The 26,977-nt window shown below is 38.9% G+C and overlaps 1 protein-coding gene and 1 pseudogene across 4 annotated transcripts in view; both read left to right on the forward strand.

Moving 5' to 3' along the window:
* Positions 1–274: 274 nt before the first annotated feature.
* pcdh19 (protocadherin 19) overlaps positions 275–26,977 on the forward strand; it is an 81,006-nt gene continuing 54,303 nt past the window's right edge. Inside the window, exons 1-2 of one of the 4 annotated variants that reach the window (XM_028459526.1) lie at positions 275–3,383; positions 6,550–6,895. In XM_028459526.1, the coding sequence (XP_028315327.1) occupies positions 1,237–3,383; positions 6,550–6,895 (2,493 nt within the window). In that variant the 5' untranslated portion in view covers positions 275–1,236. The remainder of the gene's footprint in view (positions 3,384–6,549; positions 6,896–26,977) is intronic. The other 3 variants (XM_028459528.1, XM_028459527.1, XM_028459530.1) reach the window with 3 other exon arrangements.
* Positions 18,048–18,165, forward strand: LOC114471702 (uncharacterized; annotated as a pseudogene).

Below are 26,977 nucleotides of genomic sequence, written 5' to 3' on the forward strand. Positions count from 1 at the left end.
AAAATCAAGTTTTCAAAGTAAAACATTGAGATTTAGTTTTGAGCTAAAATCATGCAGCTTTAGTTTACTGTGATTTCCCATGGCCTTATGGATTCTGCTGGAGAACAGGTTGTTGGCTGTGTTTTCTTCGCCCCACCCACCCAGTAGCCCCGGCCCGCCTGTGTAACCCCTGATTGGCTGAGGGGATTGCGGGTCCTGAGACGGAGCGTTCGGCTTCTGAGCTGCGCGTCTGTCAGTGTGCACCAGTGAATCGAGAGGAGCGCTTGTTGAAGGGAACTAAACAGACTAGCAGCCAATGTGCTTCTCCTACACCCCGCCCCCCCCACCCCTCTCCCGCTTCATCCAGGCTCCTGCTTCACTTTGCTGCAGCTCATCATCAGATGCGCTCCGGACGCGCTGTAGGCTCCTCTGGCACATTGTGGTGACATTTTCAACGGATGATTTTTTTTTCTTCTTCTTCTTTCTTGTGTTGCATTGGATAATACTCGAGGATTGTGAAACATTTCCAAGGAAATAATTAGTAAGTACAAGCTCGAAGACTTTCGTAAAGGGACAGAAAGGCGGAAATCAGCTGGAAATTAAAAAAGAAAAAGAAAGAAAAAAAAAAAAATGTTTGACTGTTGTGATGAGACATTCCCGCAGTTCCATCCCTTGTTCAGACATCCGGACTCAGGCTGCTGCTGATCAATCTTTCTTCAAGCTTTATTAAACACACAGAACACGCTGTTCACCTCAAATTAAACATTGATCTGCATCACTTAGAAGAAATTTAACGCTTCCCTGCTTTATTTCTTCATCTGTACGGAAGATTGATGTGTCCGGACTTATAGGCGCAGGGATTTTTCAGATTGACTTTAACGTTCCAAGCTTCTTGAAAATGGAAAATCTGCATGTGAGTCAAACTGCCCGGATTTATGAGTCGACTTTCCTGTTCCTGTGAGAAGATTCAGCATGTTTTGTCAGCCCTGCTGTCCCCAACGCTCCGTCCGCTGCTGCAGACCAAAGGATGTGCTGCGCCTAAGAAGAGTAAAATAGGTTAAGGCACTTGTAAGATTTGCAGATTACATGCTATGAAATAGTTCACAGTGTTGACCTTTAAGTTATTTTTTTTTAAACATTTTTTTTTTTTTGTTTAAATGATTTATCCGCATATTTTTTCACAGTTTCCTCTCACGAGCATCGCCTGTGCGTAATAGTCAAGCTCTTTATTAGACCAACAAAAAGTCAACAGGTATAATGCAAACCAAGGAGATGGATTTATTACGACTAACGGCCGTGTTCCTTATATTTTGGGTCGGGGTCGAGGCTGTTATTAACCTAAAGTATGGAATAAACGAGGAAATGAAGCCCGGTTCAGTCATTGGGAACGTGACAAAGGACGCACTGAAGCAGGGATTTCAGATTGCGCCGCAGCCTCCGTATTTGAGAGTTATTTCCAATTCAGAACCACGATGGGTGGAACTCAGCCCAGCTGGGATCCTTACAACGCAGATGAAGATAGACCGGGATATAGTTTGTCGACAGAATCCAAAGTGTGTTATATCCCTAGAAGTGATGTCAAACTCCATGGAGATCTGTGTCATCAAAGTGGAAATTGAGGATTTGAATGATAACGCACCCAGATTTCCGACCAGCCACATTGACATTGAAATTTCGGAGAATGCCTCCCCTGGTACCAGGTTTCCCCTAGAGGGGGCGAGCGATCCAGACTCAGGCATCTTCGGAGTGCAGTCTTACTCCATCACTCCAAACGAGCTTTTTGGTCTAGAAATAAAAACCAGAGGGGATGGGTCCAAAATAGCAGAACTTGTGGTGCAAAAATCGTTGGACAGAGAAACACAGTCCCACTATTCATACGAAATCAGCGCTGAAGATGGAGGAGACCCCCCAAAAATAGGCGCGGTCCAGTTAAATATTAAAGTCATCGATTCTAATGACAACAACCCTGTTTTTGACGAGCCTGTGTACACTGTCAATGTGATGGAGAACTCCCCTATGAACACGATGGTCATAGACCTGAACGCTACTGATCCTGACGAAGGCACTAATGGAGAGGTTGTGTACTCCTTCAACAGCTACGTCACCGAGAAAACCAGGGACGCGTTTAAAATTGACCCTCGAACCGGGATCATCACCGTTAACGGGATGTTGGATTACGAAACCACGCAGATATATGAGATAGACGTGCAGGCGAAAGATCTAGGTCCCAACTCCATTCCTGCGCACTGTAAAGTCACAGTGAACGTGATGGATACTAACGATAACCCACCTGTCATCAGTTTGCTCTCACTGAACACTGAGATGGTGGAAGTGAGTGAGAACGCGCAGCGGGGCTATGTGATCGCGCTGGTGCGGGTGTCAGATAAGGATTCAGGGGCCAACGGTAAAGTGCAGTGCAGACTGCAGGGCAACGTTCCGTTCAGACTGCAGGAGTATGAGAGCTTCTCCACCATACTTGTTGATGGGAGGCTGGACAGGGAGCAGAAGGACACCTACAACCTCACCATCCAGGCGGAGGACAGCGGTGTCCCGCCTTTACGCGCCACTAAATCTCTGGTAGTGAAAGTCACAGATGAAAACGACAACCCTCCCCACTTTTTAAAGCCTCACTATCAGGAGATGGTGATGGAAAACAACCTGCCCGGTTCGTGTCTGCTGGCTGTGTCAGCAGAAGACCCGGATCTGGGGATGAATGGCACGGTTTCATACTCCATAGTCCCCGGAGAGATTAAGCACATGGATGTAAACACATATGTCAGCATAAACCCATCAGGCCGCATTTACTCTATGAGATCATTCGATCACGAGTACACAAGGACTTTTGATTTTAAAGTTTTGGCCAGAGACAACGGTAATCCCTCTCTGTCTAGTAACGCCACGGTGCGCATCGTAGTGCTGGATGTCAACGACAACACGCCCGTGATGACCAACCCTCCCCTGGTAAATGGCACTGCTGAGGTCTCCATCCCCAGGAACGCAGGGGTGGGATATATGGTGACCCAGGTCAAAGCTGACGACTATGACGAGGGGGAGAACGGGCGGCTGACCTACACCATCTCAGAGGGGGACCGGGCGTTCTTTGAGATCGACCCGGTGAACGGAGAGGTTCGATCCACCAGGATGTTTGGAGAAAACACCAAATCCAACTACGAGATCACCGTGGTGGCCAGGGACCACGGGAAGCCCTCCCTGTCCGCCTCGGCCTACATCGTGGTGTACCTGTCCCCTGACCTGAACGCACAGGAACCCATTGGACCCGTCAACCTGTCCCTCATCTTCATCATCGCCCTGGGCTCCATTGCAGCCATCCTCTTCATCACTATGATCTTTGTGGCTGTGAAGTGCAAGAGGGACAACAAGGAGATCAGGACCTACAACTGCAGGTAGTCTACGTGTGTGTGTGTGTGTGTGTGTGTGACTTCTGCTTCTCTTTGCATCGCTTTTGGTCATGCAGCATGCAGAGCAGTGGTTCCCAACCTGGGGTACGTGGACCTCTAAGGGTTCCATAGCAGTGTTACGTTTTGTTGACTAAAAATGTTCATCGTAGCTTTCGTCTGTGACATTATTATTTTTGATACAACAATATCTAGACCACAACTAAACAAATGATGAAAACTACATTAAAATATATTCATATTTTCATTAACTAATAAAAACAAAACTACAATTTTGTCACAGGGGATGAAATCTAATAGGAGTTAATGTGATCATGTGGTCATAAAGCATTGATCACATCAAATCTGCCTGTGTGTATTTACAAACATTAATACCATTCAATATGAGTTGAATAAAGGGGTATTCAATTAAAAAAAAGAAAAAATAGTCTTATGCTGTATATTGTAGTCAACTAACAAAATATAAAAATCTTAGCGTCATGTAGTTGACTAAAACTAGACTATAACTGAAAAAGGCCTGATGACTAAATTTGGCAAACTAAATTCAAATAAATACTGGTCCATAACCAATTGCAGGGGGTATTAAAAACATTTGTCAATACATTTTTATCCTAACGGGACACATTTCATAGTCTTAAGATGAAAATGAACATATGGAACACAAAGCTTTCCCCATCCATCAATAATTAATGCAAACCTTTTTAAATAAATAAGGTTTCAAATCTAAAATATCCAAAACATCAGAAATACGTGGATAAACAGCATGCATTCCTTGGTGCTTAATTTTACAGCCCATACACAAAAACTAACATGTAGGCCTGATTATAATGTGACAATAGCAGACATACAAAAAAACCAAAAATACTCACAATCACTGATGTAGAGGAGCAGTTATGAGAGCTGCAGACTCCCCCACCCCCACCTTGGCTAAATACCGAAGCAGACCAGAACAAACCCCATTGCCTTAAATCAGTCTCATTGTGTCGAAGCTCAATGTTCTGTGTTAGGCAAACGTGATTGATGGATTTATTCCTTCTATTGTAACCAATTGACTCATAAATACGACGGGTCAACTGTCATGTTCAATTTGCAGCTGTGTTGCTGGACAATTAATGTCCCAGTGGCTCAGTAGCAGCCTCAGACATTTATTATTTAACCATCCACCGTAGCTGATTGGCTGTTATCAGCTGTAATCCAGTGTGATTATAGACAATCGTCCAGGATCACATCACAGATTGGACCCTTGTTATCATCAGCGTGACATTTACAGCGTAAAAAAATCTAATACAAAATTACATGTGGAAAAACACAGATTCATATTACTCACATTATTAGTGCATATCCAGGCCATTAAGTGGCTAAGAGTAACCACGGTAACCAGCTAAACGTTTTTTTTTTATTGTTTTCTCTTTATTAAGCATCGGATGCAGCGTTTAGCTCATCAATTTAAAATTCAGTTGTGGCTTTGACTTCTCGTGCCACATTATCCTGATGAATTTACATATAGATTGGATTCTTAAATTTCACCTGCAGCTACAATCATATTTTACTCCTTACATAGTTTTCTTGACTTGAGGTTAACTTTGACTTTGTAGGCAATATTGGCAATAAAAAATGGACCAGAAGTTGCTAAAATAACTTTACTTGTCTCAGCGTCATCAGTGAAAATCCTATCCATTAAAATATGACTTTGTCAAAAAAAAAAAGTCCTGTCAGGCTTCCAGTAATCTGTTGCTCCCCTGTAGTTTTTAATCGCTTTCATTCAACATTAAATTTTGTCAGAAGGAGCGTCTCATGTCTCCAGAAAGGCAACTGGGCGACAAAAATAAAAAAAGGCAAATCGGTTTCCCACCATCTTGGTCAAGGAAGTATGTCAAAATTTGACAGTCGTATATTTAGTTCAGTAGATACGCACTGATTCACAACAAAAAAATTCAATATTCAGAGAGCAGTTGTCAGTGCTTCACTCTCCCTGCTGGGCGCTTTAATCAGCACTGATGTGCTCTACTTCTCAGTCACCTCTTCTCAGTCCAATATGAGTAGCAGTTATTTCCAATTTATTTCTTGTCCTCTGTCAGTTTGCCTGACTCTGAAGACACCCCCACCCTCCCCTTTTCCCAGATTTCAATTTAGGCTCTGAGTAGAGAGGCAACATGTTCAAATGATAAACAATAAGTGATTGAGCATTTTCCAGCCATGTGTCTGCCCATTTTCTCCTCTCTGAATCAAAGTGGAGCCAAAAAAAAAAGGTAGGGAGTGCTTTCTAGATGCAACCCAAAAGAAAAAAATAAAGACCAACTACAATGCCTCTTTATCTTAGCCAGAGCGGTTTTAGAGGCAACAAAGGATTAGAGCTGCACTTTAGTGGGCAAGGAAAAGCCAGTGGTGCCTCAAAAAGACATTTAAGACATGACAATAAACAGAAGCAGAGGCTTTCCTCATAGTGCTTTTTCATGGTTTAATGTATATGCGATGTGCTTTAAGGTTAAAAAAATTACCTTTACCATCAATTTAAGCAATGCAGATGGTCAAATTATTTCCTCACATTATACCAAATATATTCGGTGAGCTTTGTAGTCATCACTGCGGAGTAGTTAGCATCTGCTCATTTGTGGAAGGCTGCAATGTTATTTGAAGAATGAACATTTCCTGGAGTCTAGAAATCCTTTGATGAAACCAAGCTCTGTGGCTCATTTTCTTACATTAGAGTCAAAATACTCAATTCGAATCGTAAGCAGCTTTTGAGAGCAGATAAATTTGTTTGAATCAGTATTGCTGCTGCACTCTGAATTGCTAGGATGTGGTGATAAAAAAAAATAGTGTGAGATTTTGATTTGAATATGTTGCATGTAGTGGGAGGGCTGCTCAGCATCAATGTGCTCTTGCATTGTGTCCATGGCTCTGGCATGTTTGCATTTTGTCTGCCTGCTTGTGACATGTCAATTGTGGAGTATGCAAACGCAAACAAACAAATGGGATGGTAGCCCCATTGCAGGATGGAAGTGGGAAGTCATGGAGGTGCATCGTTCCACCCCAGAAAAGAGCAATGAGTACTCATTGTTTGACTGTGGCTTAAACTGGCATGGTGGCGAGCTTTCTGAGCATGTGGACATGTGAGGAGAAGGTAGAACACTGCTTTATTGAGTCTGTTCAGTTTCTTCTACTTGCGCAGGGTGGCGGAGTACTCATATGGCAACCAGAAGAAGTCCAGCAAGAAGAAAAAGCTGAGCAAGAACGACATCCGACTGGTGCCGAGAGACGTTGAGGAGACGGACAAGATGAATGTGGTGAGTTGTTCATCTCTCACCTCCTCGCTCAACTACTTCGACTACCACCAGCAGAGCCTGCCACTGGGCTGCAGGCGCTCCGAGAGCACCTTCCTCAACGTGGAGAACCAGAACTCACGCAATGCAGCTCCCAACCATGGCTATCAGCACTCATTCACGGGGCAGGGTCACCAACAGCCAGACCTCATCATCAACGGCATGCCACTGCCAGAGGTGAGCTACAATCCACTGTGCTCTGTCCTACCTTCATCCTTGGCTTGGATTCTTTGGTTGTAGAGGGAAGATTTGGGGTATAGTTGAGAAATGGATTCTGGAGATGAAAGCCTCTGTGTTAGAGGCTTAGTGGACGTGAAGAAGTAGTTGCCTCAATCTATTGCAAAATTAGTTCTCATTGTGGTACTGGGATTCGACACTTGTCAAGATGTAGTTAATTCAAGTAATCCATTGAACCAAAAGGACACAGAAGCGCTGAGCTATTTGAAATGGCAATAAGTCAGGCAGTGAGAGGAAACTTTAAAGACATTTCAAGGTGTTGAGACATTGAGCCTGACCTGTGATTAGAGCGCTTTGCCAACCAGAATTTGGAGGCTTGACAAAGTGGATTATTTGCCCTCTCTTGCTTCACTTGTTTTCCTCTTTTTTGATTCCCTGTGCTGAGCACTGTAAAAAAAACTACAGGAGTTTGTGCACCTGTCAGATGTATTGACCCAACTAATCATCTTCACTACACATCATTTCAGGTGCTGCTACCCTAAAGAGTAATTATTACTTAAATTACTTAAATATGTGTGTTGTCCATTTTGCTGCAATATTACTGCATGGATGCTTCACAAAGCCAGTTGTGAATTACTCTGACATGCCATGCATGGCTACAGCAGAGCAATGAGTATATAACAGAGAAAACTATTCAAGCTGACAGTTGTATGCTAGCTGTGTGCAGTTCATAGATTTCCTCAATTAGATGCTTTTACCAACATTCCTGTTTTTCTTGATCTTGATCTTTTTGGTAATCCCATTGAAAAAAAAAGCCCCTTTCTTTTTCTATTTGTGTGTCAGACAGAAATGGAGCATCCGTGTGTGGGTTTGTGTGTGAATGTGTTATGGTTACTCATAGAGACGACAACAAACTTGCCACAGTGTGTATGTGTACACATGAAGTAGGTACACACTTGTAATTGATGAGTCCAATCTCCGTTTGACATTCAGTGCAGCGAAAGTGGGGGACAGAGTTCGGGTGTGGGGGTCTTAAAACAAGAAACACAAGATGGGTATTGATATATTGACTAGAGGATCCAGAGAAATCCAGGCACCAATGGATCCTGAGGGGGTCAATGAGACTTACTTACCGGCATGCTGATTTACTAGGCCTGTCTGAGCCAGTTCTCTGTGAGTGTGTGTGTGAATAACAGGATGCGATTGAGTAGGGGGTGTTGTGTTGTGGTGTTATCTTTCTGGTTGGAGGCAGAGGTGGGGGATTCAGGGGGAACCAGCTCTGACCTGCACTGTGACGGTATCGGTTGGAAGACGTTGAAATGACTTTCACTCTATCCTAAAACCCAACGATTAATCAAGCCATTTGTAGCTATTGCGTATTAATCAACATCGGTCAATAATATTACATAACTGACATATTCATTTTTCTTTCTTTCTGCTTTATAAGATGCATCTTTTGAATCAGCTGTAATGATTACAAGATGACAACACTGGGAGAAGTGCACTAGTTCAGGGGTTCTCAATTGGTTTCAATCTAATCTGGGACTCACATTTTGCCACGATCATTCAATCACAACCAACCTTTTTTTTTAGAAAAACGTTGGTCGATGGTAGTTTTTTCAAAAATAGCTGTTAAAAACACACATATAATCTTTTTTTTTTTTTTTTTTAAAGCATACATCTATATATTTTCCTGTGTAACCTGGATTTCACAGCATGCCTCTCAAAAGAAAAGTTTCTTTCAAAATAAAAGACAAGTCCAACATGAGAGACATAAGTATGTATTTATTTTTGACCAGCTGTCTGCGACCCACACAGTACAGGTCCGTGACCCATTTTTGGGGCCCAACCCACCAGTAGAGAATTGCTGCACGAGTTTATTGTTTACAGTTACAATTTTTTGATTTATCCATTTACTGTTTGAGATTTGAGCAACTTCATTCTTTTTTTTTTTTTTTTATTGTATTCTGAAAATAGTTTGCCTTTTTCTAATGGCTTTAAAGTTCTTATGTGGGCAGTTTTACCTATTAAAATTCATTATTTTAATTTAGCAGCGTTTTGCTTCTTTGTCTTAAATTATATTTTGGTTATTATGAGAATTTGCACTAATGTACAGTATATACAGTGGGGGTGTTGGAAAAAATTGATTCAGCGATATATCGCGATATTATGTCGCACGATTCTCGGATCGATTCAAAATGCATTCATATCGTTTTTTTCTTTTTTTTACCTTTATTTAACCAGGAAAGTCTTTTCCACTGCAGGAGACATTGTAACTGCACAAAGAAGTGCACTGGAATCTGGGCATGTTGACCAGCTTATGTTTTTTCAATAAGATCTAAAAAGAAAGTCCTAACTTTATGCATTTATTTGTTGTCAAAATTGGTTTAAAAGTTAAAGGGAGATTGTATTTTTTTTTTTTTGTTAACTTGTTGGCACATGGCATGGTAAAACCAATGTTTTGTGTGTAAAATATGCCAATACAATATATTTCATACATAATGTTCTCATGAAGGTGTACAAATTTCCAGATTAGTTGTTTCTTAAGTCATATATTTAAAAAAACCATTGCAATAATCACCTTATACTTTAATATCTGGATATATCGTATTGTATTGTGACCTATGTATTGGGATACGAATCATATCACCAGATTCCAGGCATTACTCACCCCTAATATACAGTATATCCTGTATTTATCGATGTTCTTATTTCATATATCGGAGGATATTTTGGCTATTGAGCACTATACGGGTTATCGGCAGATACATTGGATATTTACTTGAAAGTGTAAGTACACCCCCAGGTTTTTGCTGACCTTCCACTAGGGTGAAATTTAAAAAAATGTCTTGATTATGGATGTTGCTCCTGCAGTAGTTAAGACACGCCCATTCACAGCAGCCCCGCCCCCCACAGCGCAGCACATTTCCACATGAATGTAATCACTGACATTTTACAACTAAAAATGCTAAATTGAAATACTTGGACTAAAATGTGAAGAGTGGGACTAGGATCAATAAACTGCATTACTTTATACCTAAAAATATATGTGTTCAGCAGAAAAAAAAATGGTTTTATGGTGTACTTACACTTTAAAAATCTGCCCTAAAAATCCCATTGTGGTCAGGCTCTACTCCACCCATTTCTCACCTTAGAAATGTTCCTCCTAAACCTTGATGCAATGAAAGCTTTTCACTGCAGGAACAGTGCAGCCTTTATCTGTTTCAGCAAATGAAAATGAGAAACAGGACAGAAACATTGATTTGGATGATTCCGCATGCAAAGCTTGCTGTTATCTTGATGAAGCTGTGTGAGGGCAGATAGAGAGATAAAGAGAGAGTGCTAGTGGTGGTGGTTGAATGGGAAGCCTTAGTGCCAGGTGTCTGGGCTTTGACCACGTTTTCTCATCTCCTCTGAGGCAGTTGATTGGCTTGATAGAGGCCTGAGCTGTTTAGCATGCAGCTTCCATTGCTCTCCTCTTGCACTTGATGTTGACAAACATCTCTTTGACCTGGCCTTTGCTCATTTTCTTTGGCCTGAGACGAGACAAGTGTGAGATAGAGAGAATAAAAAGCAGCACCAGAATCGGGAAGGTGTATTCTCTACAATAACATGAGTTTATCCCTGTTTTTATCTGATTATTTTATTTGTGAGGATTGTGAGGAAGGCCTCTGTCAATTCTGACAGCAGTTTAATCTTTGAATAATACTGTGAGATAGGTGTTGCTTCTGTCACCACATTCCTTTTACGTATTGTTCTTTTGAGTTTACAACATTTTTAGAAGAATATATATATATAGTGGATTTATTTAACTAATATTGCAATTAAATAATATCTACTTTAGTCATTCTGCTTGTATTTACATGTAATCTCCGTCGAGTTTTTGCTACTTTTAGAAAAAGGTGTTTGAAGAAAACCATTTTGAAATGCAAGCGACCAAATAAACTCTGATAATATGATTATACTACCGTTTTATGAGCTCTTTATTGTTATTATATAGTTTGAAAGATATTGTAAACAATCACAGTGAGGATTTAGCATTTTTAACCCTTAGAACTCCACTCCAATTAGCAACCTTTGTTGATTTTTCCTAATATGATAGTTAATTTTACACCGCAATGAGAAAGAACATCAACATCTACCTTTTTTTTTTCTAGAAGAATCACAAAACCTTTCGTACTTCAAAATGCTAATTGCCTGTTTACAATGAGCAAGCTTGGGCTTGAAACCACTTAACTCCACAAGTCCTTAACCCGTTTGCCATTGACTGTCTAGGACACACCCGTCTGCTTTGTCCCTTAAAAAAATAGTTTTTATCCTCAAAGTAGCCTCATGATCGTTCATGATTTATTTGTCCTCAGCAGAAAAGCTTTTGGCTTTCACACCCCTCCACAGACATGGCTCCGTGCTTGTTTATTTTACACCATCAAAAAAATTCATGCTATTAGTAGGAAATGCTAACATGTTTTTTTTTGGGGAGGGGGCGTTTTATTTCCGAATGGAGAGAAAGGGGATGCAAGTTTGTCCTAGTTTGTCATTTTGCTGTTTGATCGATCCAAAGTTGTCCTCCATTGTTGGTTATTTGGGGCACTGAGCATCCTGCTTGTGTCAGAGCAGCTGCAGTGGAGCCTTTCCTGCTTCAGACAAAGCACGGTGGCATATACGCACACATACACACACTACACACACATACACACACACACAGCCGCAGACTTGGCCAAGATAACAGTGACAGGTCTCCCTAAAGGCCTCATACCAGTGAATGAATTGTGTTTATTGTACTCGACCATCATGTTAGCATGTCACAGCACATACCTTTTTGTACATCACAGACCTTGGTTATGAATAGTTTTTTTGTTCTCTGAGACGTTTGTTAAGGCCTGTCTGTTGTTACACTATTATGAATGCTCACAGGAGAATAGAGCTGTCTTCTATGGCTTAATTATAGTGAAATCACTTGTTGGTGGAGACAATTATTCAGTAAAGGGATGGCCTTTGGCGAGAAGGTGTTTTTAAATTTGTAATGCACACGAAGGATTCTCACACCTGTGACTCAATATAATGAGCATAGCAGCAAGATTTGTTTTTTACTTTTATCGATTAGCCTTATTCAGATAAAGGTACATAAAGGAGTATGATTATAAAGAGCAGTGGGTCTCAACCGTGGGGTCGGGAGATACTGGGAGGGGGACGCCAGGTGCCTTCAAGCAACTAAGTACATTTTTTTGAACGATTTCAGCCAATTTTTGCTTATTTTTACCCTTTTTCTGTAACACCAAACTTGCAATATTTTAAGCTATTTTCATGACTTTTTCTTGATTTTTGTTATATTACTCCCCTTTCTGCCACTTCTAATGCTTTTTTCTGCACATTTTTCCACTTTCAAGACATTTCTGGCATGTATAAACCCTTTCCACCACTTTTCCCACCTAATGTTGCATGTGTTGACCCATTATTGTCACTTTTAACCACTTTTTTACCGTATTTCATGCTTATTTTGGCTAATTTAACCACATTCACGATTTGTCATGCCCATTATTTATCAGTTTAAACTAAATGTTTCTTTTTTTTCTGCCACCGTTAAGCTGATATTGGCGCTTTGAACCCTATTTACCACTTGCTTATGACGTTTTGACCACTCCAATTTGCAATTTGTAGCCAATTTTTGTGGTTCTTAAAATCCCAATTTCACCACCTTTTTAACCATTTCTAGATACTTTTAACCCATTTTATTTCAGATTGAAAAAAAAATGTTCATATTTAAAATGACAATACACTGGTGAAAATAACAATAAACTTCCTGTATAACAGTGGATATTATTCAGATAAATAAATAAATAAATAAATGTGGTTATCACTGATTCATAGAACAATGGACCATCATTTTGCTGACTTTATAGATGGGTCCCAAAAAACTCTCCCCTTTATTCCCCCTTATAGATGGCCCTGTCACCACATGACTGTTCTTCAATGTTCATGTTTGTGTTCAACCACCTTCAGGTACAGAGGGGGTCCCCGGTCTCTGACACCTGTATTTTGGGGGTCGCGGGCTGAAAAGGTTGAGAACCACTGATATAGAGGAAGTATTATTTTCCTTTGAATAGCTGATTAATTTTACATCAACAAATGAGTCATAAAATGCGTACGTGTTGAATGACAGGCAAGCATTCAGCGGGGAGTGTGTTTCACAAGTCAAGTTTGGTAATTAAAGCAATCAAGCTCCAGATGCTCATGATGCCTACCTCTCCTTTAACTGCATTGTTATTCAAATCTCGGTGATGCTGTAGCACATAGTGTCAGGTTGAATTTAAGCCAATAAAAAAAACCGCTGTACATTTTTGTCGTTGTTTGTTCAGCTTTCAAAGTCACTCAAAGGATGCTTTCGTAAGAAAACAAAGACAAAACAACTAACAAAGGATCTCAGGGCTCCATTCCCTCTGTGTTTTCTGTGTTAAGCAACATCTTTTGATATTGATGTAAGGAATGACAATAAGGTGTGGTTTGAGCGAGGCCATGCGGCCACTTCACATCAGGACCATATTCATGAAGGCATTGGAATGTGTCTTATTGAGCATGCAAAGTAGAGATGTCATGCTGTCAGTGAATAACACACATCTGTTAAAAGTGCCAATCTCCCCCCACACAAGTCCTTATGAAACCAGTATCTCCTATGGAGTGTCACATTTATTTGAAATATGGACTGCGACATTATCATTTTCATCATTATGACCAACTCAGAAATTTCCACATAGTAAGAATTGAGAGGCATTGAACAGCATTTTTGCTAATAAAACCCTGTTCTGGTTTGCATATAAAGTATTTTTCCTACTTCGATTTGTACCTGCAAAGGCTGCCATTTTGCCATTTAGGCTTTTCATCAGCTAATAAAAACACAACCTCCTGCAATTTACCAGTTTCTCTCATTCTAAATAAAATAATAGTAAAAAAGAACTAAATTAGCCATGATTGACAAAAAAAATCAAGGTCGATTGGAAAGCGGAGCAATCAAGACAAACTTAAAGAGCGAAACAGAAGTGTCCCCGTGTGCATGCATGACAGAAACAATTGAAGGTCCCTGTAAAAAGTAGAAGAAAACTGAATGACCTAAAACATCAGTCTAATACCTGGTTATGACATATGACGGCCAGTGATAGCAAAGACGGCATAAGTAATAGCATTTCATCATAATCTACATAACTACAGTTACCATCGGTTTCTGATTTATTTATTTATTTTTCATGAACCAATGATTTCAGTGAATTCTATGATTCTAAGTCTATATCTTGTACTTAGTAGAGCCCGACATACATGGGATTTTTTTTTTCCGATGTCCGATGTTGATAGTTGATATATGAAATATAACCATTGATAAACATGGGATATATAAACACTAATGCATATAATACACAAAATATGATTCAAGACAAAGAAGCAAAACACTGTTAAATAAAAAAAATGGAACTTTAATTAGTAACACCATCAACATAAGAATTGTGAAGCCAATGATGACCACGGAAAAGCAAACTTGTGCACAGATACATAAAAAAAGACAAACTGTAGATGTGAACAATGACCGAGTGCACGTGTTGTAATTTAATAATCAGTAGATTCCATTCAAAAGTGGCTGCTTATAGAAAGCACAGAGCGATAGCAGTTCCACAAAAAAGTTTGGTAACACTTGAAGTTTTCTACATAAGGCTGACATTACGCTGTATTATCTGCCATTAGCATGAATAAGGTGTCATGGAGGAACGAACTACACTTAATGACAGTTTTCATGCCACTTTATTCATGCTAATGCCAGGTGTCATGTCATTATAACAACAATGTAAAGTCAGCTTTTTGTATAAAACTTCAAGTATTACCAAAAGTTCATACATCAGTTACATATTATAGCCCGACTGAATAATTTGTCAGGCTAATGACCAATGTCAATGACATTTTAGCAGCTGCACAGATTAATCGGTCTGGCTCTAGTACATACTCTTAAATCTCTATTCTATTGACCTCAAATTTGCTAGATCAAAACCAGGATCATGATTCAAGCCAAGTTTGTGGTTTGAATCAATCAATCAATCTTTATTTATATAGCGCAAATTACAACAAAAGGTCATTTCATAGCGCTATCAAAATATAAGATTCATAATAGTAAAAGAAAAAAAATGCAACAAAATCCACATGAACAAGCATTTAGTGACAGTGGGGAGAAAAAAAACTTCCTTTTAACAGGAAGAAATCTCCAGCAGAACCAGGTTCAGAGGTGGCAACCATCTGCTTTGACTGGTTGGGGTTAGTGTCATTCAACAGGAATCCATCATCTCACTCTAAGGTACAATATTTATTATTGTTACTGTTGGTAACAAGTGTAAATTCAGTTCACAGGTACGTACGGAAATCCACAAAACATGTTTTTCTAGGGAAATATTATTCAATGATAAAAAACATCTTTTGTCAAAGACTAATCACAGTGGAGGAGAGAGAATGCCAGGCAGACGGATACTGCACAATAAGAGAGAAGATACATCAGTGTTTCTCATTTTATTCTGACATGTAGGTCACATTCCTAAAATTCTCCCTCTCTTACAGCATTTGAGAATAAGTTGTTTCATCACTAAAAGCTTCGACGCACCTGAATGACTGGCAGATGAACCCGTTAATTATTTAGAGAGGATATTTGTAAGGCGTTGACTTCAGAAAGACGCTTTGCTTTGCAAGTGTCAGTGTTTACGTGCCATGAAGCCACGTCTGTCAAACAGTAAATGAAGAATGTGTGACAGTGATGTACTCAGAGCCCAATGATTATTGTCCTCTGCTGGCTCCGCCCACCCTACTTAACAGACAAGCTGTGGGTGATAAAGAGACATTACTCATCGCGATGATTTTCACTTAATGCACAACCAGTGTCAGTTTTACACTTGGTTGAGTTTTTATAGCCTTGACCCAAACCCGCAACGTCCCATGACGGCTTGTCACTCTTGATGTTGCAGAGGTACGATGAACTGACATAACCACCTCAGGCAGCCAGTCACAGGCGTGTGGCCCCCGCTGGGTTGCCACCCTCTCTTTGAGACCAGAGCGTGTAGCCAAAAGAGCTGAAAAGTCAAAACACGTGAATGACAGTGGATGATGTACAAATGTCAAAGAATGTGTCCTTAACTACATGTGACTTGTACAGACAGAGGGGAAATGCAAAAGAAAAAAACAGCAAGGCTTAGAAAATTGAGGGAGTGAATGGGGGGGGGGACGGGGTGTCTATTTATAGTGTCAACGATTTTCTTTCTGTTAAATGCCATGTTGAGACCAGGAGATTTCACTGCTCACATGTTGTCAACCTGCACAAAAAGCAACTACGTTACTTTTCACTTATACTTGTATAGTATACACTTAAAAACAATTACTAGTTTATTTTTTTAATACTTATTATTATTATTATTATTATTATATAGAAATAATGACTGATCCTGTTACAGTGTTAATTTTGACAGCCAAATTTGATTTAGTTAGTCATAGTCTTTTAACTAAAATGCAACTTAGTTTTGGTCAAAATCTTGTCATCGGGACTATTTCAGTTATACAATTCAACTTTATTTATATAGCAGCAATTACAGTTATAGTCTTGACTAAATCTAGATTTAGTCTAATCTAGATAAAACTAGATCCATTCACCATTTTTCAATATGATAGATTCTTCTTTTTGAATTATTTGTTAAGGTTTCATTTGTTCGGACAACCTTTTTCTCAGGAAATTTACTTTGATATCTTGACATGTTTTGACTCTCAACTGCCAGTCTTCTTCAGAGGCGTCTGCTGATCGCTTTGATGTGACCTTGACTTCTGTGTAATTATTCCATAAGGTTTGCTTTGTCTTTTTGAGTAATATGTTATTCAGGCAACTTTTTTCCCATGAAATTTACTTTGATCAAAAAGAAAACATGTCAGGAGATCAAAGTCAATTTCCTGAAAAAAGAGTTGCCTGAATAAATAAAACTTAAAAAAATCACTGATGGTAATAATGTTTAGAAAAACACATACAATTATGACGTGATCAATACATAAGACCACATGATCACATTAGTTCTGATTGGATTTTGTCCAATGTGATGAAATTATAGTTTTGTATTTGTATAGTTAACGAAAAAAAAAAAATTAATATATTGTGAAATAGTTTTCATTCACATATTTTGTCATAGTTGGAGTTTATTTATTGCCACTTAAAAAAAAGGTATGCAAAAAAAACTATGATGACAATTTCTACCACTGATCTTGAAAATATGTTCAACATCACGGCAAATTTGCCAAAAAATATCAGCTTCAGCAGTCATAAAAGTATGATCGAGTTTCATTATTTAACCAGCCATGATGTTTCTGAATGCAAAAATTATTCAAATGACATTTGGTTTACTGTGTGACGGGTCCAGCTGCAAATGGGAGAAAGCTAAATGGAGTAAGTGAAATGGACACAGTGATGATGTTTATCTTTGGGGAAGGTGAAACATCATTACGCACCTTGTTAAGCCCTGCAAGCAATGTGGTGTGGATGTAATTACCTATTCAAATTAGCTTCCAACGGCTTTGATTTTTTTTTTTTTTCTGTTCTGAATTTCAACTCCAATGTGAGTATGATGAATTTCTCTCCTTTAATCTACCTCATTAAACTCCTAAAATCGAGGTGTGAAATCCAAACATTGGCACTTATGCATTAGGCGCAGGTGGCCGGACTCGGCGTTCTACATGTTTTAAATCAAATGTAATTTGTGATATTTCTGCATGTAACATTAACTAGATATGAGTTGAAAAAAAAATTGGAAAAGCACAATCTAAGAAAAGACGAGAACTGTAACCCGTTTTTGATTAAAGCAGAATTCTTTGCCGATGGTGGAAAAGCCTCCATTAATATTATTATTACTGGATAGAAAAGGTCAGCGTATACAATTATAAACACACGACCAATGCCTTGTCATAGAAACAACCTACTGTAGCTGCAGCGGGGTGTCAATGCACCCCGTGGCATTGGAATATTAACACAGATCTCCTGATATTTAGCAAGAGAGGACATTCTTCTTTAATATATGTGTCCCGAGTTACATAGAAAATTAACAATAGTGGGATGTTAATGGCAATTATTCTGTGATACTTTTCTTGTGTTCTTTATATTTGTGGCCATACCAGCCTGTCATTGCCCGATCCCGTTAGATCTCGGAAGGTAAGCAGGTCTGGGCCTGGTTAGTAGTTGGATGGGAGACCACAGAGAATTCCAGGTGCCACAGTGGGGTGGGAGTCACGCCAGTGGTATCTGTCATTGTGTTCTAGGGCAAGGCACTTCACCCACATTGCCTAGTGTGAATGTAGTGTGTGAGTGAATGTTGGTGGTGGTCGGAGGGGGCGATGGTGCACTTTGGCAGCCTCGCTTCCGTCAGTCTGCCCCAGGGCAGCTGTGGCTACAGTCGTAGTTTACCACCACTAAGTGTGGAGTGAAAGAATAATGCCTCAATTCTGTAAAGCGACTTTGAGTGTCTATGAGAAAGCGCTATATAAAATTGATGCATTATTGTTATATTTAAAATATTTATACAAAGACTACGTTATTCCGGTATCATAGGAATTCTACAGTTTGTTATATAGTTGCTATGCTTTAGTCACATTCTAATCTAGTTTATGTGTGAACGGAAGAAGAAGAACACAGTCTTTTATGCTTCTGTTATTATGCCTTGCTATGACTGTCATGTCTTTGATGAACTCTGGCTTGCCAGAATGGCTTGCAGCGGTGCTTTTTGAATGACAGGCAGACCAGAGTGGGAGTGGTGAAACATAGAAATCCAAGCTGTGAACAGAAACTTCTCCAAGCAGTCGGCTTTGACATCAGGGAAGAATGACCTTTCAGAGTGTCCTTTTTTTGTTGCCTAAAACAAAGAAAGAGCAGGAGGATGTTTGTTAGCAATTTTCGTACCAGTCAATTCCTGCATGCATAATAGTAGAATGGATTGGGGGATTACTTGAAGTGCAACCAATTTGCTTGTGGATATAGCCAAAACCTGCAATGCAGTTTTTGTTACGCCCACATTTACAGTGATTTTATCTTTCAGGCAGAGGTGGCAAAAGTATTAGTTTTCAGTACTCAAGTAAAAGTATAGATACTTGAATAGAAAATGACTCTGGTAAAAAGTAAAAGTATTTAAATTGCTCCCTTACTTGAGTAAAAGTCAAAAAGTACATGCTACTAAATGTAAAAAAAAAGTAAATAGTAAAACAAATGCCCCTTAAATAATAAGACAGGGTTTTTAAACCAGCAAATTCCATATCTGATTGTAGAATACTGGCACATGGAAACAAGTTAAATCTGTTACCTTTGATCATCTGGAGAATTTAGCACTCATATTAAATACAATTTGTAAATAAAATCTGTCAAGAAAAAAAAATGCAAATGCTCAATTAAACCCAGAGCAGCGTTGATTTTTACATTTTTAAGAACTTGTAGAAAACTGGTACATGGAAATAAATTAAATCTGTTACACTTTATGAACACCTGGAGAATTATCACTTGTTATAGATAAAAATTGTAAATACAAATATTTTAAGCTTTTATTCCAGCTTTGCGGTTGTTGGTTTGCATCTTTTTACGTCATCTTCGTAGGTCTTAAATGTAGCAAGCTATTTTTTTATTTTATTTTTTTTTTAATGTAAGTAGTAGATAGTACAGATAATTGTTTGAAAAGTAAAAAGTCACCAAAAAATACTCAAGTAAAGTACAGATACAAAAAAAACGACTTGAGTGCAGTAACAAAGTATTTGTACTTTGTAGTTACTTTTCACCAATTAAATACTAAGACTTAGCTTCTGTCTAATACCTGAATTTTAAAACAGGTTCAAGAAACAAAACACAGCATAACATATATTTTCCTCTAACAAATGCTGCATTACACCGTTGTTATGTTTCTCCCCTGCTTTCATTTCAGCAAATTCATACAGCGCTATTGTTTGTGGACATAAACCTGGATTTGCATTAGCGAGCACATGTACGTGGTGTTTGATGAGCACAGAGGCTGTTGGCAGGCGAGCCTCTATTGCTGCAATATCGGTCGCCTCAGAGGCATGAAGCAGCATGGCTACAAGAGCAGCAGGGTAGCGTAATTGTGCATTGTTCATCCACAGAACAGAGGCAGAGCATGTAATGAGCTGTAGCATTTTCACCCAGTCAGCCTAATGGGCTATGACCGAGTATAGGCCTTTCAGAGCCCCTGCACTCTCCCTGCCCTGTGTGGCCAGTGTCTCAGGCCTCTTTTCTTTTCTTTTCTTTTTTACCCCCATTCTCCTCCGTCTCTCTCTGCCTGTTCAGTGTCAGCCATTCCTTCACCTCTGTCATCTCCCTCCTTTATCTCGACTCCTTTTCCCATTGTGCCCCTGTCTGAGGAGATGGTGGGACCCCTAATGCCTTCAATGTGTGGCTCCTTTTTTTTATTCATGTTGTCAGTAACGCTTATATGCTGTTAGACACAAATCAGAATAGCTCATTACAGGAGCAGTGAATGGGGTTTGATTACATTAAAAAAAAAAAAAAAAAAAAAAAAAGTAAGAAATCAGAACTGAGGTTATTTTCTAAGCATTTGTTGTTAGAATTAGCTGATTTTTTTAATCAAATGCTGTTTAGTATTTTGATTATCTATAGCAGGGGTGTCAAACTCATTTATAATTAGCAGTTTGATCTCAAGTGGGCCATAGATTTTATACAGGTTAATGAGTAATTTCAACATTATTGTGCTCTAGTTGGCACTTCTATGTATACATACTGAAAACAATTCAGATGGACCTGTTTTTTTCAGCACCGTATTCACAAAATGCCTAGGCATATTATTTACACACTTATCTGTTTTCCCATGGAGTGGTGAAACCAGTTCTTTGTATGAGTGATACCAGGTCAAGTTGGAAAGACAGGTATGTGTGATAGAGCCTGTAGTAGACCAGAACCTTTCATTTTGGAAGATGAAAGCCCTACTAATGATCATAGTTGTTATTAGATTGCAAGGGGAATTGATAAAGACTTTGCCCACATGGCTTTGCTCTTGTGGCATCTGAAAGCAGAGTAAAAGGTTGGGCTGTCTGGCGGTTGAGAAACAATGGGACGACAGATTTTGACTTGCCTCTCACGTCTAGGATTTAACATACCGCAGCACAGGCAGCCAAGTTAATGAATGAAAAGAACTTGGCTCCTGTCAGGATGCTCTGAGTGCACTACATTCCCTGGTAACCTCCTCAAGTCCAAGATTAGACATTCCCTGTTCAGTTTTATAGTGAGCTGGTGAGTGGGGAAAAGCAGCATGTCTATACTTGTTAAAGTGAAGATTGCTTATAATCTCTGCGCTTTAGCAACAGATCGACTTGTCCTTTTGGGAACAGGTCGCTTCGAATGCTGCCATTCATGGCTTTTATCTTCCTCAGAGATTGTTACATCAAAGTAAATCAAATGTTGTTCATGCACTAAACGAGTCCAAATATCTGTGTCCACAGAGGTTGGAGGTGTATACACTTTATATGTACCAAGAGACACTGGGTAGACACGACCTTCACTACTTTTGAATTTAATAGCTAACCAAATTTTAAGCCTTATCCTAAAACAGTGGTTCCAAATCATTTTTGTCCCCTGTATCCCCTTTGCATTTTTGTCAAATATCATAAGTACCATTTCCATAATTTCATATGCTTTTTCATTTATGGAACAGAAGGTGCTAAACCCCCAACTGTGTATGAAACATTGGTTTACATTACTTCAGTAGTTAGTAAATAGGGTCTTTTTTGTAAAATCTCGCTAATTATTGTCTCCTATTGTCAGAAATTAGACAAAATGGCCTCTACGACATAACATAATCCTGTTTCAATAAATTACCAGAAAATATAGTGTTTTGTTGAGCAATAGTACTCCTAGTTTGTAATGAATTTGTAAAAATAAATAAAAAGAAACTAGGAACATTTCCCAATTATTTTTAAATTAATTGTTAAATCTTTCCATGTGTACCCCCTGCAATGTGCTCCTGTACCCCTGTTTTGGGAACCACTGTCCTAAATAATCAGTATTTCTTAAATAAATAAAATAAAATCATTCTAGAATGTAATTCACCTGTAACAAGCTGGACATTGTCTAGCTAATTTATTCAAGAATAGAATAGAATAGAATATATTCATTTTATTGTCATTGCACAAGTACAACACATGCCTCTCCCAACAATATTTAACTACACTTCAAAGATACAAGCCAAACAGACACAATCATCATAAAAAACAACATAAGGTACGGAAAAGGTCTGTCGGGATAAAAAGTTATTCAGTATAAAAGTTCATCCGTATAAAACATTGGGCCAGTTAAAACGCTAACTGGCCCATTGCTAGGCCTTGCAGTTTAAGGCATCCCCTCTTATACGAACGGTCGAAATAGTAATATATAATTTTTTTCTAAAAGGAATCCATTGGAGAAAATATATATTCTAGACAATTGCTACCATTTCCCCTCAGTAATCGTTATCGAAGCTAACAGAAAACCCTGCTAAATGCTAATACGTAGCTTACCCCTTTTTGTTTTTTGACGATAGGATAACACAAAATACAAGTGTGCTGAGGGAGGATATACATTGGAGTTGTATTCTGACTATTTATTTGTTTGCTACACAGCAATGATTATTTCAGCCTCTAAGCACCGGATTTGGCCTTGTTTTACTGGGGAAAAGCAGCATCAGAGGGGACAGCATGGCCTTGGCCTGGCTTGCAAGGGGCTAAGCTGTTTGGCAGGAAGAACCAGGTACACGCATCATGGAAGACATTTTGAGTTATGGGTGTGAGTATTCAATCAAAATAGTGATGGATTGGGCTTCGCTGCAGCGTTTTCTATACTAGTTTTTCCAGTGGGGGAAAACATGGACCTCCCTTGTTGCCTTGCTTTTGGCAATGTTTAATGAGCTATTTTCCAGCTCACATGAGCAACTGCAGAAAGCTGGCTTTTGGTTTAATTTGGAGGACTAGCTATAATCCAGATTAAGTCCCTTCAAGATGACGCCTCCCCCTCATTCGACCACTGTTGGATTATGGGAGTGTCTTTAAAAGGATAAGGACCTTCTTATCACTGCCTTTCTCAACACTTGTTTTTGACTTCAGATGTGGGGGAGGACATCATCACACAATGTCTCCACTGTGCATATGAGTTATAGAGATTAGGCATCTGACAACAGAGATCAATGACAATCACAATTTATGGGTTTTAAATCCCTTTATTCACAAAGGCATATGGATCAAAGCACATTTCGTAGCCCCTACCAAAGTGAAATTTATCTGTCAGTTGAATCTAACTAGAAAGAAAGCAGCTAAATTAAATGTCCAAGAGCACTTTGAATGAGCTTTAGTTCCTTAGCTGCATTCATTTATTAATGGTTTGATACAATGAGTTCTATTTTTGTATAATAAAACATGAAGTTCAGGCCACCAGATCATAAATTCTACAGATATATAAAAAAGATGAACTGATCAAAGCAGCGAGGAGGAAATTGTGCAACTCTACGATTGGTTTGAGATTAAAAACTTCCATTTTGCTTGTAGACATAATTTCTCTTTCAAGTGAAACACTGGTAATATTCTTTGACGACCTCACCAGAGCACTATTACACAGAAACACATTCTGTTTACTTTTTTTAATAAGGGACACTTAAAGTATCACTTTAGGGTTGCCAGGCAACCAAAAGACACTGTAAAGTAAAGATTCATCAACCATAAAAGAAAGGTCTAGATGTTTTGCTGATGAACTGACTGATATCTAACGCTGATTACTTTAGGGATGCATTGAGATTTTGTTTTACTTTATTTGTGTAATGTCGACCTAAACCTTTTCGGTCCTTTAATTAAGAGTGTTTTCTTTAACAAAGTGTGAAACAGAAATCAAAATGACAATGCAAATCGAGAGCAGAAAACCCTGATGATAGAAGTCCTTTTAGGTGGGAGTCCTTCAACAGTCCGTGATTAACTCGCTAACTTCAGCCACCAGAACTTGTCAGCGCACTGAGCTCTTCTTCTCTGCTTCTAAACCAGAGTTAGAACTGTCGCCCTCTGCGGTCATAGATCATTTTTTGGGTCACAACTATTTTTAACCTCTTTTGGTGAACAAAAGACTTTAACTTTTCCCGATTATTTAAAGGAACTAAAAGCACCATAAATTGTCATTTTGACCAAAAAAGCTGCTAAATGATCTAAAAAGCAGACTGAATGCTTCACTATAACAGAAAACAATGGGATATATACAGGCAAATAGGGCTGTGCAACGTCATCAATTATGTGATTTCAAGATGGTGGAATACATGTTTTAAAATGGTAAAGTATTCCCATTTTTAAAAATTAGTAACAAGAATATGGTGCAAAATAATGTGTTTTGTTAGGCATAGATCTTCTACTACGGACATTTCAAAGATTTTAGGCCACATTTGTAAAAAGAGTGGAGGATCCTTTTAAAAGTGAAAAAAAAAATGTGATGCACTGCAGCTATTGCTTAGGTTACAATCAGTCAGCATCAGTATAAAAGCCTCCTCGTGTAGAGCTGTTTGTATCATTCATTACTAAATAAGTGTTCTTGAGAATTGTGAGAGAAGGGAGGGGGGTGGGGGTATGTTTCAACAGGGAATAGAGACCGATCTAGCACAAATAAGCATATGTGTTGTTTGAAATGCTATATTTGACTGTGAAGCTGTTACTTATCTCATCGGGGTGCGATGGTGACGAGGTGAGGGAGTGAAATTAATTCCTGGTGGATCCAGCTCTCAGCTTAGCAGAGAGCCAAACCTCATGGGATAAAGTGGCAGCAACAAAAATAGAAGTACCTTGGCGGTGTCTTGGCGTTGACTTCTTGTTTACCTCTGTGTCAACAATTTGGGCTTGGTTGATTAGTCTAACCTGTGCACTTGGGTGGAGCACATGCAGCATCTCTCTTTTTCTATCGCTATCATACGTGCAATTTCACAATTAAGGCTAAGCATGAAAACGATTACCCAGAGCTAATGAACAGATGCAATACAAGGTTGACGAAGCAGTTATATCACACCTCCATGGGAGGGAATTGATTTCTGCTGATACCCCTGTAGCACTTTCCTCAAATCTAATCATGAATCCATTCAAACTGTGTTAGCTAGGAGTCTACATGCCATTATTTTTTTTCTTTTATCGTTTTTATAGTATTGGCTGGAAAAGAAGCACATAAAGAGAACAACCAACAACTATCTGTTATCCAAAATGGATAGACGGGGAAAATTAGGAGTCACGATTTTGCTCTAATCCCTTTCCTCACATTACTCATGCAGTCTGCATCCTCTCCAAATTGTTTTGCATGACCTTTGCTACAGTAGCTCTAATTCTTACCACCACACGGGCCTTGTAAGGCACACAGCTAATTATACTAGATTTATCTGAAGGGACATTTTACCATTCTTTACAGGAATGTCTTGGTTATAGCTACCGTGGCTGATCTAAATAAGGTTAATTTGGGTAATAGTGTGATCGTACATCGATGCTTGTAATTATTGTGACTGTAATTACCAACAGTCATGGGCAGCTTGTTAGTAGTAAGGATCCAAATGAACTTGCTACAGTCATGCAATACTATGTGTAATTGAATGTCGTTGCCAAAAAAAGGGTGATAAGGGCTGTGCAATGTGCTTAATGACAATACTACAGAGCCAAATTGTAGCCGTTATCCCATCGCATTGCTTAAAATAAATGGCGGACAGAGGTTGTTGAAAGATGTTTCGAAGGATTATCTGTTAATGTTGGGACCAAGGCCTCTAGTTATTGCATTTCATAGAGATTTGTTACAAAAGGAAACAGTATTTTTCAAAGCTCCATCATGAATGAAGAAGGGCATTTGGAAGCTGTCTTTTGGCTGGCGGGCAACTCGTGTAATGAGCCTAAGAGGGTTCCAATTATTCCACTTGCGATTAAAAAGAAGAAGATTACTTCTCTTGCCTCTTTTTTTTTATTTTTTGACATTTTACACAGTAACGTCTTTTGATAGGGTCTGAGGAATAGAAAGGGAAATATCTACTGCCAATGAGTGCCTGATTGACTTAAACAAGCTCCAGCAATACGATCCTTCTTGTCAAGCATAGACGAGGATACCATGTACTTTTTTTATGATTCACTCAACGTGTAATAAAACCATTGTGTTCACTTCATGCAACATTAGACTTCTCTTTGTGTTTCTCACTATCAAATACAGGGAGGACGCTTTTATAAAACACCTTGGTTAAAAAAAAAAGAACAATTGCAGCCATGAATTTCCATAATGCTGCTAAAAAAATGTTAAATCTTTTGTTAAATTGCATGTCAGATACACAGTTTCTAACTGTTGTTATTATAGTTTTTTTTTTTTTAACTTTGCTGAATAGTATAATTAATCTTGCACAGGAAACAAAAGGGAGCTAATTTAGTTTTTCTCCCCTCTGCCTTCCGAGATTACAAATAAAAAACACGTTAGATGCCTTGAGGTTATTCAACGGATTTCTCTGTTATTGGACATTAAAAGTAAATCAGCCTGGGATGAATAAATAATGAAAAATAACAAAAGACAGTGAATACAAACCAGCGTTGATACTTAGAAAAAAGTGTGATTTAATCTGAATCAGCACAGATGAGCATCTACGTCTCGGTAGATAAAAGCTTAAGTGTGTTGTTTGCAACACATCCTAGCACAGCAATGGGGCTTTGATTCCTTTTTTTTTTTTTTAACATTACTATGTTGTTTATGGTGGAAGTGCAAAATAATGGTTTTTATTTTAAAATATCTCAGTATAGATGTGGATGCAGGATCTGAAAAGCATTTTATTTTAATAGACATCTTAGTCAGTAAGTGAAAAAACACAGTTAAGTCCATATGTGTTTGTGTGTGTGTGTGTGTGTGTGTGTGTTTGAATGCACCAAAGATGTGAGAATACAGTGGCTTGCAGTCAGTCTCCCTGTGGATCCACTGCAGGGAATGAGCCAAAGATGCACCGTCTGTTGCTGTTTTCCACGACCCTGCGTTTTCCCCCTGCAGTGAAAAGAGATGTTTGCCCCCCAAAGATGCCA

This window comes from Gouania willdenowi, chromosome 10, assembly GCF_900634775.1.
Source record: "Gouania willdenowi chromosome 10, fGouWil2.1, whole genome shotgun sequence".
Lineage (NCBI taxonomy): Eukaryota > Metazoa > Chordata > Actinopteri > Blenniiformes > Gobiesocidae > Gouania > Gouania willdenowi.